The sequence below is a fragment of the Lipophrys pholis genome (genome assembly GCF_963383615.2).
Source record: "Lipophrys pholis genome assembly, chromosome: 3".
NCBI lineage: Eukaryota > Metazoa > Chordata > Actinopteri > Blenniiformes > Blenniidae > Lipophrys > Lipophrys pholis.
The window spans coordinates 23,598,676-23,613,603 of NC_137627.1; the positions used below are offsets into that span (position 1 = coordinate 23,598,676).

General features: G+C 40.5%; 1 protein-coding gene across 1 annotated transcript in view; it reads left to right on the forward strand.

Annotated features, from left to right (window-relative positions):
- The window catches only part of sae1 (SUMO1 activating enzyme subunit 1), a 28,070-nt gene extending 21,394 nt beyond the window's left edge, over positions 1-6,676 (forward strand). The window contains exons 7-9 of the mRNA XM_080459632.1: positions 588-732; positions 1,282-1,351; positions 6,351-6,676. Of these exons, the coding sequence (XP_080315758.1) occupies positions 588-732; positions 1,282-1,351; positions 6,351-6,443 (308 nt within the window). The 3' untranslated portion in view covers positions 6,444-6,676. The remainder of the gene's footprint in view (positions 1-587; positions 733-1,281; positions 1,352-6,350) is intronic.
- Positions 6,677-14,928: the final 8,252 nt, after the last annotated feature.

Sequence of the window (14,928 nt, forward strand, 5' to 3'; positions counted from 1 at the left end):
ACTTTGTGCAGGCGGCTGCATGTGTTTGTTCACAGGTGGAAACAAAGGTTTGATGGGGTGAGGTGGTCGATGGTGCAACCACATGCTGATGTTATCAAAGGGAGCAGCAGTCGACGTAGCGTCTTTCCACAAGATGACAAATTCACTTGAAAATGTGGTGAAACAGATTTATGTGGAAAATGTAGTGCGACAGTCTGTAACACTCGCAGATTTGAGAACCTTACAAGTCCGGAGGGAAGAGTGACTAAAGTAAGAGGTGTTAAGTTAAAGTTTTTACCTTTTAACAGAAAGCAGAAAGTATGTGGTGCGAGCGCCCTTGGCGCCAAACTGCAGTAGCAGTTTTTCTCAGTGAGCTTGTTTTTGCAGGAATTCTGCAGGAAAGTTCCTTAAAAGAGGTTTGCATTTTCAGAGCAACTCTTCAAATATACCCCGGACCAGAATCCATTTAGATGTTTTTTTCATTCTTCACAACAAAGTCATTTCATATGAGAGCAAAACACTTGAGCAGCCCAGGCCGTCGCTTCAGCAAGAGGTTTTAACTTCCGGCTTCTCGTCCGTCATCCTCCGTTTTCCCTCCGTCTCCGCAGTCCTGCTGAAGTTTCGCACGGACAAAGGTCGCGACCCCGACCCGCAGGCGTTCCCAGAGGACAGCCAGCTCCTCCGACAGATCCGAGACGACGTACTGGAGGCCTCGGCGCTGAGCGCCGACCTGCTGAGCGACGACTTCATCAGGTGACGGCGGTTTTCTCAGAGGAAACTTTACATCGGGAACCGAGCAGCTCCTTCTCTCTAACATCCTCCAGCCTTTATATGTGATGGTTGTGAAGGTTGTGGACCATAACTGTTTACGATCCGATCTGACTCCATGTAAACGACAAAACGGGTTGATTCTCTCTGTCGACGCTTTCGTGTTGCACGTCTGTCACATAACGCCACCATGCGACGCTTCGGCTTGAGGAAAGTGGCAGCTGGTTCACGCCACAATACTCCTCAGTATGTTCAAAGTCTTCAAAAATAATAGACTCAACAAATGAGACGTTTACAACAATGAGTCCTTAAACCTACAATACTGGACGGCAGATCACAAACTGGCAGTGCCGCACTCACCTGTCTGATCACTTTATTCACTGTTCATGTGAGAGTTACATCAGATTGACAAGTTAGTGAATGTCGCTGTTGTACAAACAAACTGTAATCGTGGCAGAAAGAATAAAATCTGGCTTGAATTTTCAGGAAAAATCCGTTTTGTGTTTTGAAAACTGTTGTGTTGTTTTTACTCAGCTACTGTTTCTCGGAGATGTCTCCGGTCTGTGCCGTGGTGGGAGGAGTTCTGGGACAGGAGGTTGTAAAGGTAAGACCACAAATAATATGAATTATTTTTTTATTTTCTTCAAAACGTCTCCGGGTTATCTGGCCACAGATATCGGCTACCTGTGCCAACCTTTCTATTTCCTCCTACTGTGATGAATTCACACCATTTTTCACCCAAACTGGCTGCGCTCTCAGCACTGGCTGCTCCGGAGAAATCTGTAGAATCATAGGAGCAAATATCTTCTCAGAGCCTCTTTCTCCTCCAATGTCTCCTTTCTCTTAAAACTTGATGGAAGTTGCAGACATACTGTTTGTCATTTGAATCATGGGGGCATTATAACCCTGCAGCGCTTTAGCTTCCTGGTACTTTAGACTGAAAAACACTTCCTTCTTCCTCTTCTTCACCACTAAACCAGTGGGAGTTGTGGGGGGGGGGGGGGGGGGGCAGTGTGAGAGGTACATCATGACGTGTGCATTAGTTCAGCATTCAGTTTAACTTCACTACTCTTCCCAGGAGCAGCGGCGCAGCCTGCCACAGTGGGATTCAAACCGACACACTTTTAATTACAAGCTCTCTCTTGTAACCTCTAGGCCACTTGACCTCGGGATGGGGCCGATCTGATCCAGTATCGGTATCGGGTTCCGATACCAACATAATTCATGGACCGGAAATTTCCGATCCAACCTGCGGAGATTTCTGATCCATGAAGCCTCGTCTGCTTCACTGTTACTGAAAAGTGTTTCCCTGCTGCTGCTCTGCTCGCTGGCTGCAAACTGTGGACTGGATCTCCTGAAGGGAGGCGGGTCTAAATGAGACGCGGAGTAATGAGTCAGGAAATCCATTCCACAGTTTGCAGCCAGCTAGCAGGCTAACGTAGCAGCACAACTTTTCATGACAACATGTCGCTGTTTGGACGGATTTTACGCTCAAAACACCGCAAAGCAACATGCAATCTTTGCAAAGCTCTGCTACCATGCGCCACCGTTTTAAAACGCCAGCTCGCCGAAAACAGCATTGACCACGGCATCAAAACAATGAGCAGCAGCTCCTCCATGCTGTAGCAGGCGAAACTCTGTGAAAATCGTTTGTGCTGCGTTACTAAAGAATTTATAGATTAATAAAGTGATTGAGGTTTTAAAGATATAACAAGTTTATTATGAGATGATGACGTCACGCAGACCCCTCCAATATTGTCCAAATTGAACAAGAATGGTTTGTACTGCTTCCTTTTCTGTCCTTAAAGTCACTCAAGTTGCCTTTCGGGAGAATACATGCATACATTTGTACATTTCATACTTGCCTGTAGAGAGGAGTTTATCACAGCCTCATATATAATCAACAATAATAATAAAATTACTAATAATAAAGCAAACAGTGTTCTGGTATCGGAATATTATCGTTATCGGCAGATATCCAAATTCAGGTATCAGGTGTATGTGTGTGCTTGTATTTGCAGTTTTTGAGGGGTCCTGTGTAGGGTTGCAAAGGGGCAGGGAAATTCCAGTAAATGTTCAGAAAGGTTCTGGTAAATTCCCATTAGAAGTTAATTCGGGGAATTTTGTAAATATCTGTTAAAATTGATTATGTTTTGTCGCTGCACCGATGCAGAATTGTTTGCATCGCGATGCATCATAGAAACCATGAACATCAAAAGTTTGATCCAGGATTATGATGGAGGATTGGCAAATATATTCAACTGTACTTGAATGAAATCTGGTTGTTATTGTTAGGATTATGCTGAAATATATGTTCTCCACCTATAATCAAGTTCTCTAATAAGAGCCAATTTCGTAAATTCCTGGTTTAGTCCCATAAATTCCTTTTAATTTTCCAACTTCCCCTACCTCTTAACCCCCGTCCTGTGTGTGTTTACACACTGACTTTATAGGAACTTGTTAAAGGAAAATCACACAATGATCAGATAATGAGGCGTTCAGAGGTCTGAGGTCACGGTTAGTGTTCAGTCTCAAGAGTTAGTAATCGGAAAAGTAATACTTGTAGTTACGATAAGGCCATCGTCCCCTGAAGGCATGAAAATACTGTGTGTGTGTGTGTGTGTGTGTGTGTGTGTGTGTGTGTGTGTGTGTGTGTGTGTGTGTGTGTGTGTGTGTGTGTGTGTGTGTGTGTGTGTGTGTGTGTGTGTGTGTGTGTGTGTGTGTGTGTGTGTGTGTGTGTGTGTGTGTGTGTGTGTGTGTGTGTGTGTGTGTGTGTGTGTGTGTGTGTGTGTGTGTGTGTGTGCGCGTGTGTGTCGGTCAGTTGACATGTGGCCACTCGGCTGGTTTCTGGGTCAGATCCAGACAAACAGCAGCAGCTCTGCGGCAGAGGTTTTTTCTCCAGTGGGACTCAGTGGGACGTACCTGTGGAGAAGTGGTTTACACCGTCGCCTCCAGCCAAACAACAACATAAAAAGTCACTGATGTAAAGGGATTGAAATCAAATAAACTACGTTTGTGATCTTGTATCTATTTAAGTGTTAAGATTGATCATTAAAGTGAATACAAATCAACACAGACACCATGAATGTTGGAAGTTTATCCTCGAGCTTTCGTACTATGCTGAGATCCTGCTTCGGTGTATTTTTAAACAACGCATCATACAGTCGCAAGTTTTTTGTATTCAGAAAAATACAAACATAACTAGTGCTGTCAAACGATTCAAATGTTTAATCAGATTAATCACAGGCTTCCCATGAATTAGTTTTGATTAATCATGATTAAATCGTACTACGGTAAGTCTACTTTGACAAACTGCCCGAAATGCGTTGCTAGAGACGTTTCAGGGATTTTTAGATATTCTGCACTGCAGATGAGTTAAAATTTTTGATCAGATTAATCATGGTGATGGATTAATCTGCGTTAATCTGTGTTAATTTTGTCAGCGTTTGGCTCATTGCACTTCTGCAGAAGCAGCCGAGGCAGTGAGTTCGTCAACATGTTGCTCTGTACACGAAAACAAAGCCACAGTCCTGGAAAAGAAGGTGGAGAGCGAGGGGCTGCCGCGGTTACACACTTCACTTCCTGTATTCAGTCCGTCAGTATTCGACATTGTACACAAACAGCGTTGTCACAGTTACCTTGAAAAAGTCATCCGATTACTGATTACTAGTGACTCCTTTAAAAGTAACTTGGTTACTTCACCAATTACTTGTTTTTAAAAGTAACTAAGTTAGATTACAAGTAACTTTTTAGTTTCAGCAGCTGCTGACAACACGCCCCGCCCCCGATCTCAACATAAAAATGGCAACTGGTTTTACCAAAACCTCAGTTCTGATCACTGCCTGGCCTCCTGCACCACGTTTATACATACTTAACCTTTGACCCTCACTCTTTGTTGTATTTATACCTGACTCATTGTTTTATTATCAGATTTTTACGATTACTGGTATTCATTGATACGTAGTTGTAGTCTGTTGTTGGGCTATTTATTTATATATTCAGATTATTCATTACTGAAAACAGTGGTTCTATGAGAGTAAAGCGTCACTAATTAATGCATTCCTGGCATCACTGTCCACAAACCACATCAAGTTCCGCCTCCAAAGAAGGACCAGAGCTCGGCGGTACGGTCCGCGCCATGCCGTGCCGTGCCGTGCCGTGCCAAAGTGCACAAACCATTCCAAGCACGTGAAAACACCTTGAGTGTAACCGAACAACTCATGATCAAGAGCTTTCTGCTCAGTGGCTGTTCTGTTAATCACTGATGAAGCCATCACAGTCACATGAACAGCTCATTGTTTTCATCTCAGACTGATCAATGCAATTTTTCTCGAGACAAAAGCAACCGCCGATTTCTCAGTCGGTTAGACTTGAGAAGCACGTGACATCCTATCTGGTGTTTTTGCCCTGAAATGGATTGCCTTGGCTTCGGTGGAGTTCTGAGGTAGTTTGATGTTTCGTTTCAATCCGTCTCCTCTGCGGGCTTCAGACACTCGGCCCAGAAACACAAAATCACCCAGATTCACGTCGCAGATAAAGACATTGTCGTTATTTTGCGTGCAAAACTCTAAAAGTCATGATTAAACGGGCCGTTGTTGCCTTAGCAGAAGATTTCGTGTACGGCTGTGAGCAGACGAGACTCCGGCAGTGACCTCGGGCTGAGGTGAAGCTCGGTTCATCTCGGGGAGAGCGGAGATCTGCAGGAGAGAGGGAGAGCGAGCGAGCGAGGGCGAGAGAGGACGCATTGTGTTGGCACAAGGCCAAACTGCCGTCTCCATCACGATGATGATGATGGTGATGATGAAATCTTGCTGCAATGAAGATTTGGACTTCTTTCACAGGCTCACAGAAAAAATAGCTCACCTTTTACAGTAAGACAGCTGGCAACGAACAGATCCTGAAACCTTTTCCTTTTACACCTTGTGTCACACAGTAATGTATTTTGGGTCATTTCGAATGTAATAAAGCTAATTTAATAAACGTCTGCATCCACAATGATTGACTATGACTACTAATCCATTTACTACACCTGTTCTTCATAAGCAAGCTGCACAAAACCTGCAAAAAGACCCTTTATATTCAAGAAATGTATGTATTCCTCCATTACTGGGTGCGGTGATTACATTTTCTTTAATGCAACTATGATATGATACCAAGGTATTCTAGAAAAATGTTATCACATTGGAGCAAATATCTTATTACATTATGGGCATTTTAATGTTGAAAGTCCAAAATTATGACTTTATTGTCAATTATTACATACATACATGAATAAAATGTACATACAGCTACAAGACAGAGGGTGTTTGGAATTTCATTTTCTGCATTAATTTATCATGAAATGTTTGGGGGGGGGGGGGGGGGGGAGTCTCAGCAGACAAATGCAAGATGCTTTATTTAATACCACACAAATGGTTTAATAGTTCATGTCTTTATCGAACACAGATTTGTTGTAAATGTAAATAAACTCTTTGGCTGATTTGAGGATAAGAGTTAGAGGCGCTGGAGTAAAATTAATGAAACAAGTTTGACCTCATCAAAAGAAAAGCTCCTCCATAAACTGATGGTGTTTTTTTTTTTTTCTCAACCTTTCCTCTCTGCAGGCTCTCTCCCAAAGAGACGCGCCTCACCGCAACTTCTTCTTCTTCGACGGCCGCAAAGGAAACGGCGTCGTCGACTTCTTCGGACCGAACTGAAAGTTTCTCCGTCACCGGATAGTTTTACTTTGAAATAACAAGTCTGTTTATTCTGTCTGGTTATTTATATCAGTTCTTCTGATACAAGTCATACAATCAATGTCCATCAGTTATTTTTATTCAGTGTTATCTTTTTATTCCCACAACAAGCTCTGACACAAGCTCTCTCTCTCTCTCTTTTTTTTTTTTTTTACATTTCCTAATAAAACATTGGTGAACAAAAATTACTTTGCATCTTGTCTCTTGAACAGTTGTTTTACGAAGACAAACACTGAAGTGATTTATTAATAAGTTAAATTGTGCTATGAATTCATGGCAGTATTTGACTTATTTAGCTCAAAAAGAACCTCAGCTGTGCTTTTTAGTTCTGAACAATAACTGAATAAACAGGTTTGGAATAAAGAACGATAAGACAAAGGCAGATTACAGATACATAACTACAGTATGTAAGAAACACACAAGGATGCCCAATCGTGTTTAATAAATTGTAGTTTTAATAAAAGTCTAGATAAGTTCAAATTGTCACTGATTATCCTCAAACTGTTTTTATCGGAAATCTGATGCTGTTTCTGTTTTCAATTATTAAAAGTTTTCAATTATTAAAAGTCATAAAGGGCAAACATTAAAAAAAATCTTCAACTATTAAAGAGTGCATCGATTAAAAAGAAAGATTCTTATGTTTATGCATAAATTCAGTGTGCGTGACGTCAAACCTCCTTTCCTTTTTACCAAGTGGAAAATTCCTAGTATAGAATTTCTTTTCAAGCGACAAATTAGATTAGAATAGATTCAATTAGATTGTTCTTTATTTATCCCACCATGGAGAATTTTACTCGTTCCAGCAGCAAAAATGTAAAAGGAAATGAAGCAAAATATACAACAAGCCCTTTACAGAAAAGAAACACTCTACTATAAAACATTTTAACAATATATAATAAACTAATGGATGAAGCGCGACTATAGAAGTAATTGTACGAAATAAATGAATAAAGATGTGCTAAAATGTTTTACAGCCGCAGGTATGGAGATGAAAAAAGGCACAGGAGGGATTAACAGTCAAGTAGTTATTTAACCGGAAAATAAGGCAAATTTATTTATAGAGAATCATTCAAACAGGGTGATTCACAGTGCTTTACAAAGAAATTAAAGAAATACAGAAAAACTTTACAAAGACAAAAGAAATACATTAAAGCTTTAGAAGAAATTAAAGAAATGCATTAAAACAAATGATGAAGAAAAGTAGAATAAATAAGGTAGGAGATTTATTAAGATAAATGTAATAAAGTAAGTAAAATCTATTGTTTATTTGAAAGCCTGTGCAAATAAGAATGAATAATAAATAATTGCACAATACCAGTGTAGGGAAAACGGTTTTTCAACTGCAGCCTTTCTCAGAATGTCTTCTGACGTGTGATGACGTGTCTTTTTATCGTTTATTTATTCTTCTCATGAGAGGGCCTGGTAATGTTCTGTACAGTCTCGTGTGTATCTGCATTGCTCGTTGCAAAATTGTCACTTAAAAAGAAACGATATCCTAACCTCAGAAACGATCAAATGAACATTTCATCAGATTGGACGGGGAGATTCCTGCTTTGGAGTCTTTTCCAAGGATTTTCACGACTTTACCACTTCCAGTGAACCCGTCGTCTGCATCGGGGCCTCGGGGTCACTGCGTTGGATCTGCAGGGGGAAAGTGTCACATGACGAGCAGCACAGTGAGGGAGTGTGTGTTCTGGGAGTATGTGGCGGCCGCCAAGCACACACACGTGACGCATCGATCGCCAAACAGGAGTGTTTTGTGTGTGACTGACTCGGCTGTAACAGACGTCCACATGAGGCCCAAAGGCAAAGTCACAACATTTCATATCCATGAATTTGAGGTCAGGCAGCTGGAGTAACGTTTTCGAGGGGAGACATCAGCATTAGCATTAGGATTAGCATTAGCATTAGCATTATCTGATATCAGCTCCTGGCAGTGGCAGCTGGTTAAATCACTAATGACTTATTGGAAAGTTTCATGTTAATACAGTTTGATCCCGGTGAGTCGGCTGTTTACTACCAAAGAATATATTTAAAGATGATTCAAGTTCTCTATTTCTATTGCTTAGTTTGGAGTATCTGTGTGATTGTCCACGATGCCGCTGCAGTACTGCGATTTCTCACTTGTGGGACTAATAGAGGTTTATCTAATCTAATCTAAATCAAACAAGCAAATAAAGTTAACTTCGCATGCTGTGACAGGGAAAAATGCAAGAGGGGAAAAACCCTGGGAGAGTACACTTATGTGTAAAGAATTTAAAAGGAATGGCACGGTGGAGCAGTGGTTGGCACCGTCACATTTCACGCCTCGTCCGGGGGACTTTCTTTACTGAGGATTTTTTTTTTCATCCGTCCGTGTGCCTGTATTAGTGAATTCAGCCTGAGGTTCTGTCCACACGAGTCGTTCTTACAAATGTTCCCGTCCAGATGACACCATTAAAACTACTCAAAATGATGTAGAACATAAGCCAGGCCTATAGATGGGGCTGTAACGCCGCCACAGAAATACACCGAAGGCGTAGAAGCATGCAAAAATGGAGAAATCAACAAATCTAACGTCTTATCAAACCAAATGGCATCATTGCTTATAGTTGTCATGTTGAGTTTGTGTGTTCTGGAGACATTTGTCCGTGTTTTGTTTGAGAAATAGAATAAAGTAAACTCCATTGTTTGTCCTTTCAGGGTACCTCGTATCGCTGTTGCATCATTTTACCAGTTTTGCATCTTAAATGACAGAAATATCCCAGAAAACAACGAAAGCGCCGCCAGCTCCAACACTTCCCTACACTGAGAATGTCCGAGTCAGCTTTCCCGGCCAGTTGGTGGTTGAATGCTATTGGTTCATTTGTGTTTGGGGGCGGGGCTTAACCAAAAGTCAATTGTTGATCATAGTTGACACTTTAGGAAGTCATAGTTCACAGTTGAGTTTTGTCTGTCTGTCTCATTCAGTGTGTCTTGAGTAACATTGTTATTGTGTTATTGGGGCGTTAGCATTAGCATTAGCATTGTGTGAGCGGTCAGCACTGTGTGGGTCTGATTAGTAAGACGAAGATACTCTATAATCTGTACTAAAACAGTACTACTCAGTAAGGTATTTTGGATTTGTCACTTCTGCCTCTGTGATAACGTTTGTATGAGAGTGATTAGTTCCTGGCAGGGGAGGATAGAGTAATGCATTACTCTCTAAACGCATTACTCACCACACTGCTGATACTTCATTCTCGTCAGCTGCAGAAATTCATCAATGTTTAAATTAAATTTGGTCCATTCACTCGCCGGGTTCATTTGAAGTTCAGCACAGTGGCTGAGAGCAGGAAGAGTAAATTAACAAGGAGGGATTCTTTTGCTGCGCGGGAAATGATTCCCGTCGAGCAGAGTATGTCATTCCGGGTGTGGTGTTTTTAGTGGATTGAGCACCAAAACAAGTGGAGCTTTTGATGGGAAAGCAGAGGGACGACGGGGCGGCTCGCGGTGCCACGGCTCTTTGAGCGAAGAAGATTAATTATGAAACGTTGCTTTAAGCTCATTCTGCCCCTTTAATTAAACCTCCAGTCTTATCTGCCAACACACACATCCACTCCACTCTCCACACACTCTTCATTGCTGACTCCACAACTCTCCATCTTTTTTCACTGCATTCTCTCTTTTCTTTATTTTTCTCTCTATTATTTCCTTTTTTTCAGTTCTTCTCCCACACACACACACACACACACACACACACACACACACACACACACACACACACACACACACACACACGCACTCGCACACGCACACACACACAGTTAAATCCTAGCCTCTGCTATGTGGTCACTCTCTTAGATTCGGCCTCCACTTAGCAGCAAAACCAAACGGCCAATCAGATCGCTGATTTTCCTCCGAGTGCCCCCTGATTGGCTCGTTCAGCAGAGCCGGTGAAGTGAGGACATGTAGACCGAAGACTGCCTGTTGACTCAGTAACAGACCTGTGTGTGTGTGTGTGTGTGTGTGTGTGTGTGTGTGTGTGTGTGTGTGTGTGTGTGTGTGTGTGTGCGTGTGTGTGTGTGTGTGTGTGTGTGTGTGTGTTTGTACCTACATTGTCAGGCTCTAACTTTTTTCAGACTTACATTATGCCAAGTTATCTTAAATATAGGACAAAGACTCCAGAAAAAAAAATCCCTAGAGTGTGTATTGTTTATATTTCTTCATTCACAGGCATATTTTATGAGAAGCACTGGTTTGTGTTTGGGTCGGGTAAGGCAACATCTAATTAATATATATGTCAGTGTGAGTAAGTTGCCTGAAGTTATGGAAAAATAACTATCTGTGTGTGTGTGTGTGTGTGTGGGTGTGTGTGTGTGTGTGTGTGTGTGTGTGTGTGTGTGTGTGTGTGTGTGTGTGTGTGTGTGTGTGTTTGGTGTGTGTGTGTGTGTGTGTTTTCCATACATTACAGGGACCTGAATGTGTTTATAGACATATGTTATGAGGACTTATTTGAAAGTAAAAATACCTCAAACGTTCCTATCACGTGTCTTATTTGTTGTTCTCAGTTGAAGACTTAAGGTTTGAGTTATTTTCAAGTTATTCCAAAGCAGAAGTGATGCTTGTGACTGTAGAATTAGTCTCAAATGAACGTAAATTGATCTACAGTCCATGAAGGGATGGAAACGACTTTGTGTGCATGCACCTATGTCTAGTTTTGCATTCATGATATTAATGTTATTATTATTACCCAGTTTATATTGCTCACCAAGTCTCGACTCCATTCGGAAATACAGGAAATGCTTTATAATCTGGATGTTAGTGAAGGAAGATGCTCTGTAATCTGGACAATAGTAATGGAGCTGTTCTTCACTATAGACAACACCTCAATATAATTCTAAGCCAACAGCTGGCTAAGTGTGCGGTACACAGAGACGGCATGTGTTAATCAAAACAACATTATAACAACACAGATGAAGATATTTGTTTATTTGCTTTTGTGTGAGAGTGTCAACAGAACAATATTCCAACAGTTATGTCTGTTATTTATTACAGTGAGTATTCATAATTGAACCTTTCATTGATTTGTGGTTCCACTCTATTTAGAACCAAGGTTTGGAGTTCAGATAAAAGTAATTGAACATTGAATCACCTTCTTTGTTCTTGTTATGTCTGTGGGAACATGAATCGTGTCTCCAAATACAACTTTAACTGTATTTTTCATCTTCAGCCTTTATTAGACATAGAGGTGATCCCTCTTGTCCTTGAAGCTGCTGGAGAACGTCCCTTTTCAATAACTGGAGTTATTCTATAAGTCATACATCAGCTACAGCAGCGAAGCAGAAATAAACGAGGGGGTAGAGTGAGCGTGTCCTCAAACTGAAAGGTCAAAGATTAAAGCCGATCAGACGAAGCTGACTCACACACCAACAACCCCCGTTCACATGTTGTGTTTAGGTTCCCATCACACGTCTCTCCCATTGTCAATCAGGATATAAACGACAGACGACGGAGGCGGGCGGTGAAACCAGGACTCCCGATCGCCTCATACGTTCCCACCAGGTTACGTTCGTTCCCAGCGTGTCAACGAGCAGATAAAGGAACCAGCCAGAGTCCTCCATGGCCTCGTTACAGGCATGAAAACATGTCGGAGTGTCGTGCTCCAGATTGTCTTTGTTGATAATCGCTGTAAACACTCACGCTGTCCCTCTGTGTTTGTGTGGCGCAGCGAAGGTCCCGACCTCGCGTCTGCTAATCCAGATGTGACGGAGGCGGCGTCGCTCTTTTTGCTGTACATCTGGAGCGCGGCGGCCGCCAGCATCTGTAAACATCTGCAGATGTGGCGACATCTTGACTCAAAGCTTAAACACTGAGCCTCTGCCATCCCAAACACGTGAAATACCCAATTCTGTAAATATCAACCAAAGTTTAGTGTTTGATAACTTATATGAATCATCTCTCATCTACTGTGTTTGTTATTTCAATTTCCTCTGGATTTTCGGGACATTTAAATATTTGAGATTACAACAGAAAAATTTGGTTTTTCTGAAACACAGCTGGATTTTTACTCCAAATTTTCAGACTTCAATAAAATACTATTGGGAAAATTATAAGATTACAGGAGCCAGGAGACTTATTTCCTCCAAACTAACAATTGTGACTCAAGGTATAAGAAATAGTGTTGTCACCGGCTGAGACCGGAGCAGTTTCAGTTGGGGTCTCTTGTCATTATTCAGTTAAAATGCATAACTTGAGTTTCCAGGAATCACTTTAGGACCGACAAGTGAACTTTGTGGATGAAGTCAAGATATGAGATCAAAGTTTTGAGCTCTCGAACTAAAATTATTCATAATTCTGAACATGAATTATATACATTTGGTAAAAAATACATAATTTGATGGTAAATAGGTCAAATTTGGTAAACAAATTAATCATTGGTGGGAAATGTCAGAATTTTGGGAACACGAATGAAAGAATTAAAGTCCAAATGTAAAAATGCCGAATTAAGCAAAATTTGATGAAACGATTTAAACAAATTTGCAATAGTTTCGACACTTTCAACAGTGTCAAAACTAAATGATGGGATATTCAAATGATAGAAATTTGGAAAGTGAAGCAAAACAAAATTTAGCAAGTCAACATGTTTAAGAAAAAAATACAATTTCAGGAAAAACTGTTCAAATTGGGAGAGAATAAGGATTTTAGAAATAAATATAACTTTTTCAGTAAAAAGAAAAAAAAAAAAAAGATTAAAATTGATGGCAATTTCATCCAAATGCTGAATCAAATTAATTATCTCGGAATATCATGAAAAGTTGCATGAAACGATTACGGAAAAATATGAGGTTGAATAAATGAAACATTTTGTCTCTAGTCAGTATTTGACGTTAACGTCTCAATTTTGTGAGTAAAGTTTTTGTAACAAACATTTAGAAGGAAAATTAAAGTCATTGAAAAAATGTTAGGCATAACGTTAGTGTTTCCTCTAATTTATAATATATGGGAAATAAGTGACATTTTTGGGAAAAATGTCAAACAATTAGGGAAAGATTGAATTTCTACTGGTGGTTACAGATTTATGAGAATATCTTTACTTCTATTTTGACACGTTGTTGAAAAGTGACAGTTTCCGTCAACCCCTTCAGCAAATCCATTGAAATAAAAATAAAAAACACACACGTGTATTCATTCTTAACTTTATTGTATAAAAAAGAAAAAAGTACAAAATTCATGTAGAAATTTTACAATACAAAAAGGTTGAAAAACGGCAAATTACACACTGCATGTGACTGACATCGAGCTTCACTTGGTAGGAAAGAGGTGATTGGGAAGGTTCCAGTTAAAAAAGAAAAAGAAAAACAAAACCCAGTGCTGAGGTCAGCTGCAGTTTGCAAACCGCTCCGCGAATCAAACACGAGCAGGCGACAAGTCGGCCGAACACCGAGAGGCTGTGGAAACAACTTTTTACATCAAGGCTTTGAGAGGTTAAAAACAAACAAACAAACAAACAAAAAACAAACCCAAGGCTTCGTGCAGAAAACATGGAGAACAGAGAAGCTAAGGCGGCGGAGCGAGCGGACACTAACCCAGTCACTCCTCTGATACTAAATCCTTAAACGGGTGAAATGCTCCTTTAAAAAAGGAGGCGATTTTTACATTACAGTACATTAATGTTCTTTGTCATGTGAAATCGCACAGACCCACAATTGTTTGGTTTCAATGGTTGGGTTTAAACACTGAGTATTGCTTTGAAACTACCGCTCATTTCTTATTTCAGTGCTTTTCAGGGAGTTTTGATACTTTTCTCATTTAATCTGAAACATTAACTCGTCACTCTCAGTCTGCCGTCGTCATAAAAATGTGTTTTATAGCCTAAGATGTTGGAGTTTAGGCGAAGCAGCCGATAAAGGGACGACTGCTGTAAAAGGTGGTACCGCTCGGAAGGATGGAGGGTTTGTTTTGTTTTCTTTTATCATTGTGAAAAACCACTTTCTGAGACTTCATCTTCAATTCCTTTCGCTTTGGCTCCCATTTCATTCAGTCTCTGCTTCAATGCTTAAAAAAAATTTCAAATTAAAAAATACAGCTTAAATCAAAGTTTCGATCAGGAATGTTAGAAAAAAGCAAAAATAAATACATTTACATAAAAAAAAAAAAAGGAAACCCAAAACAAAGCTACAGATAGGCTACTTTCCAAAATAAATTACACTCTTAATACGAGCGGCTTAAACTACGAGAGTGATCGCACAACCGAGAGGGTCATTTTTACAAAACATCTCCAATACTTCGCCACAATCCAACAGATCCAGATTTAACACATCAGATTCCTTCTCAAATCCACTGGATTCAAATTCAGACGGAAATACGTCGTCTCCCAAAACCCTTTGATGGCTCCTTTTAAAGTCCGTCCAAACCTTCGGATGGATTAAGATTCATTTGAACCAAAGTAAATATTTACAGTCGATTGAGGAACCAGAAACACTGA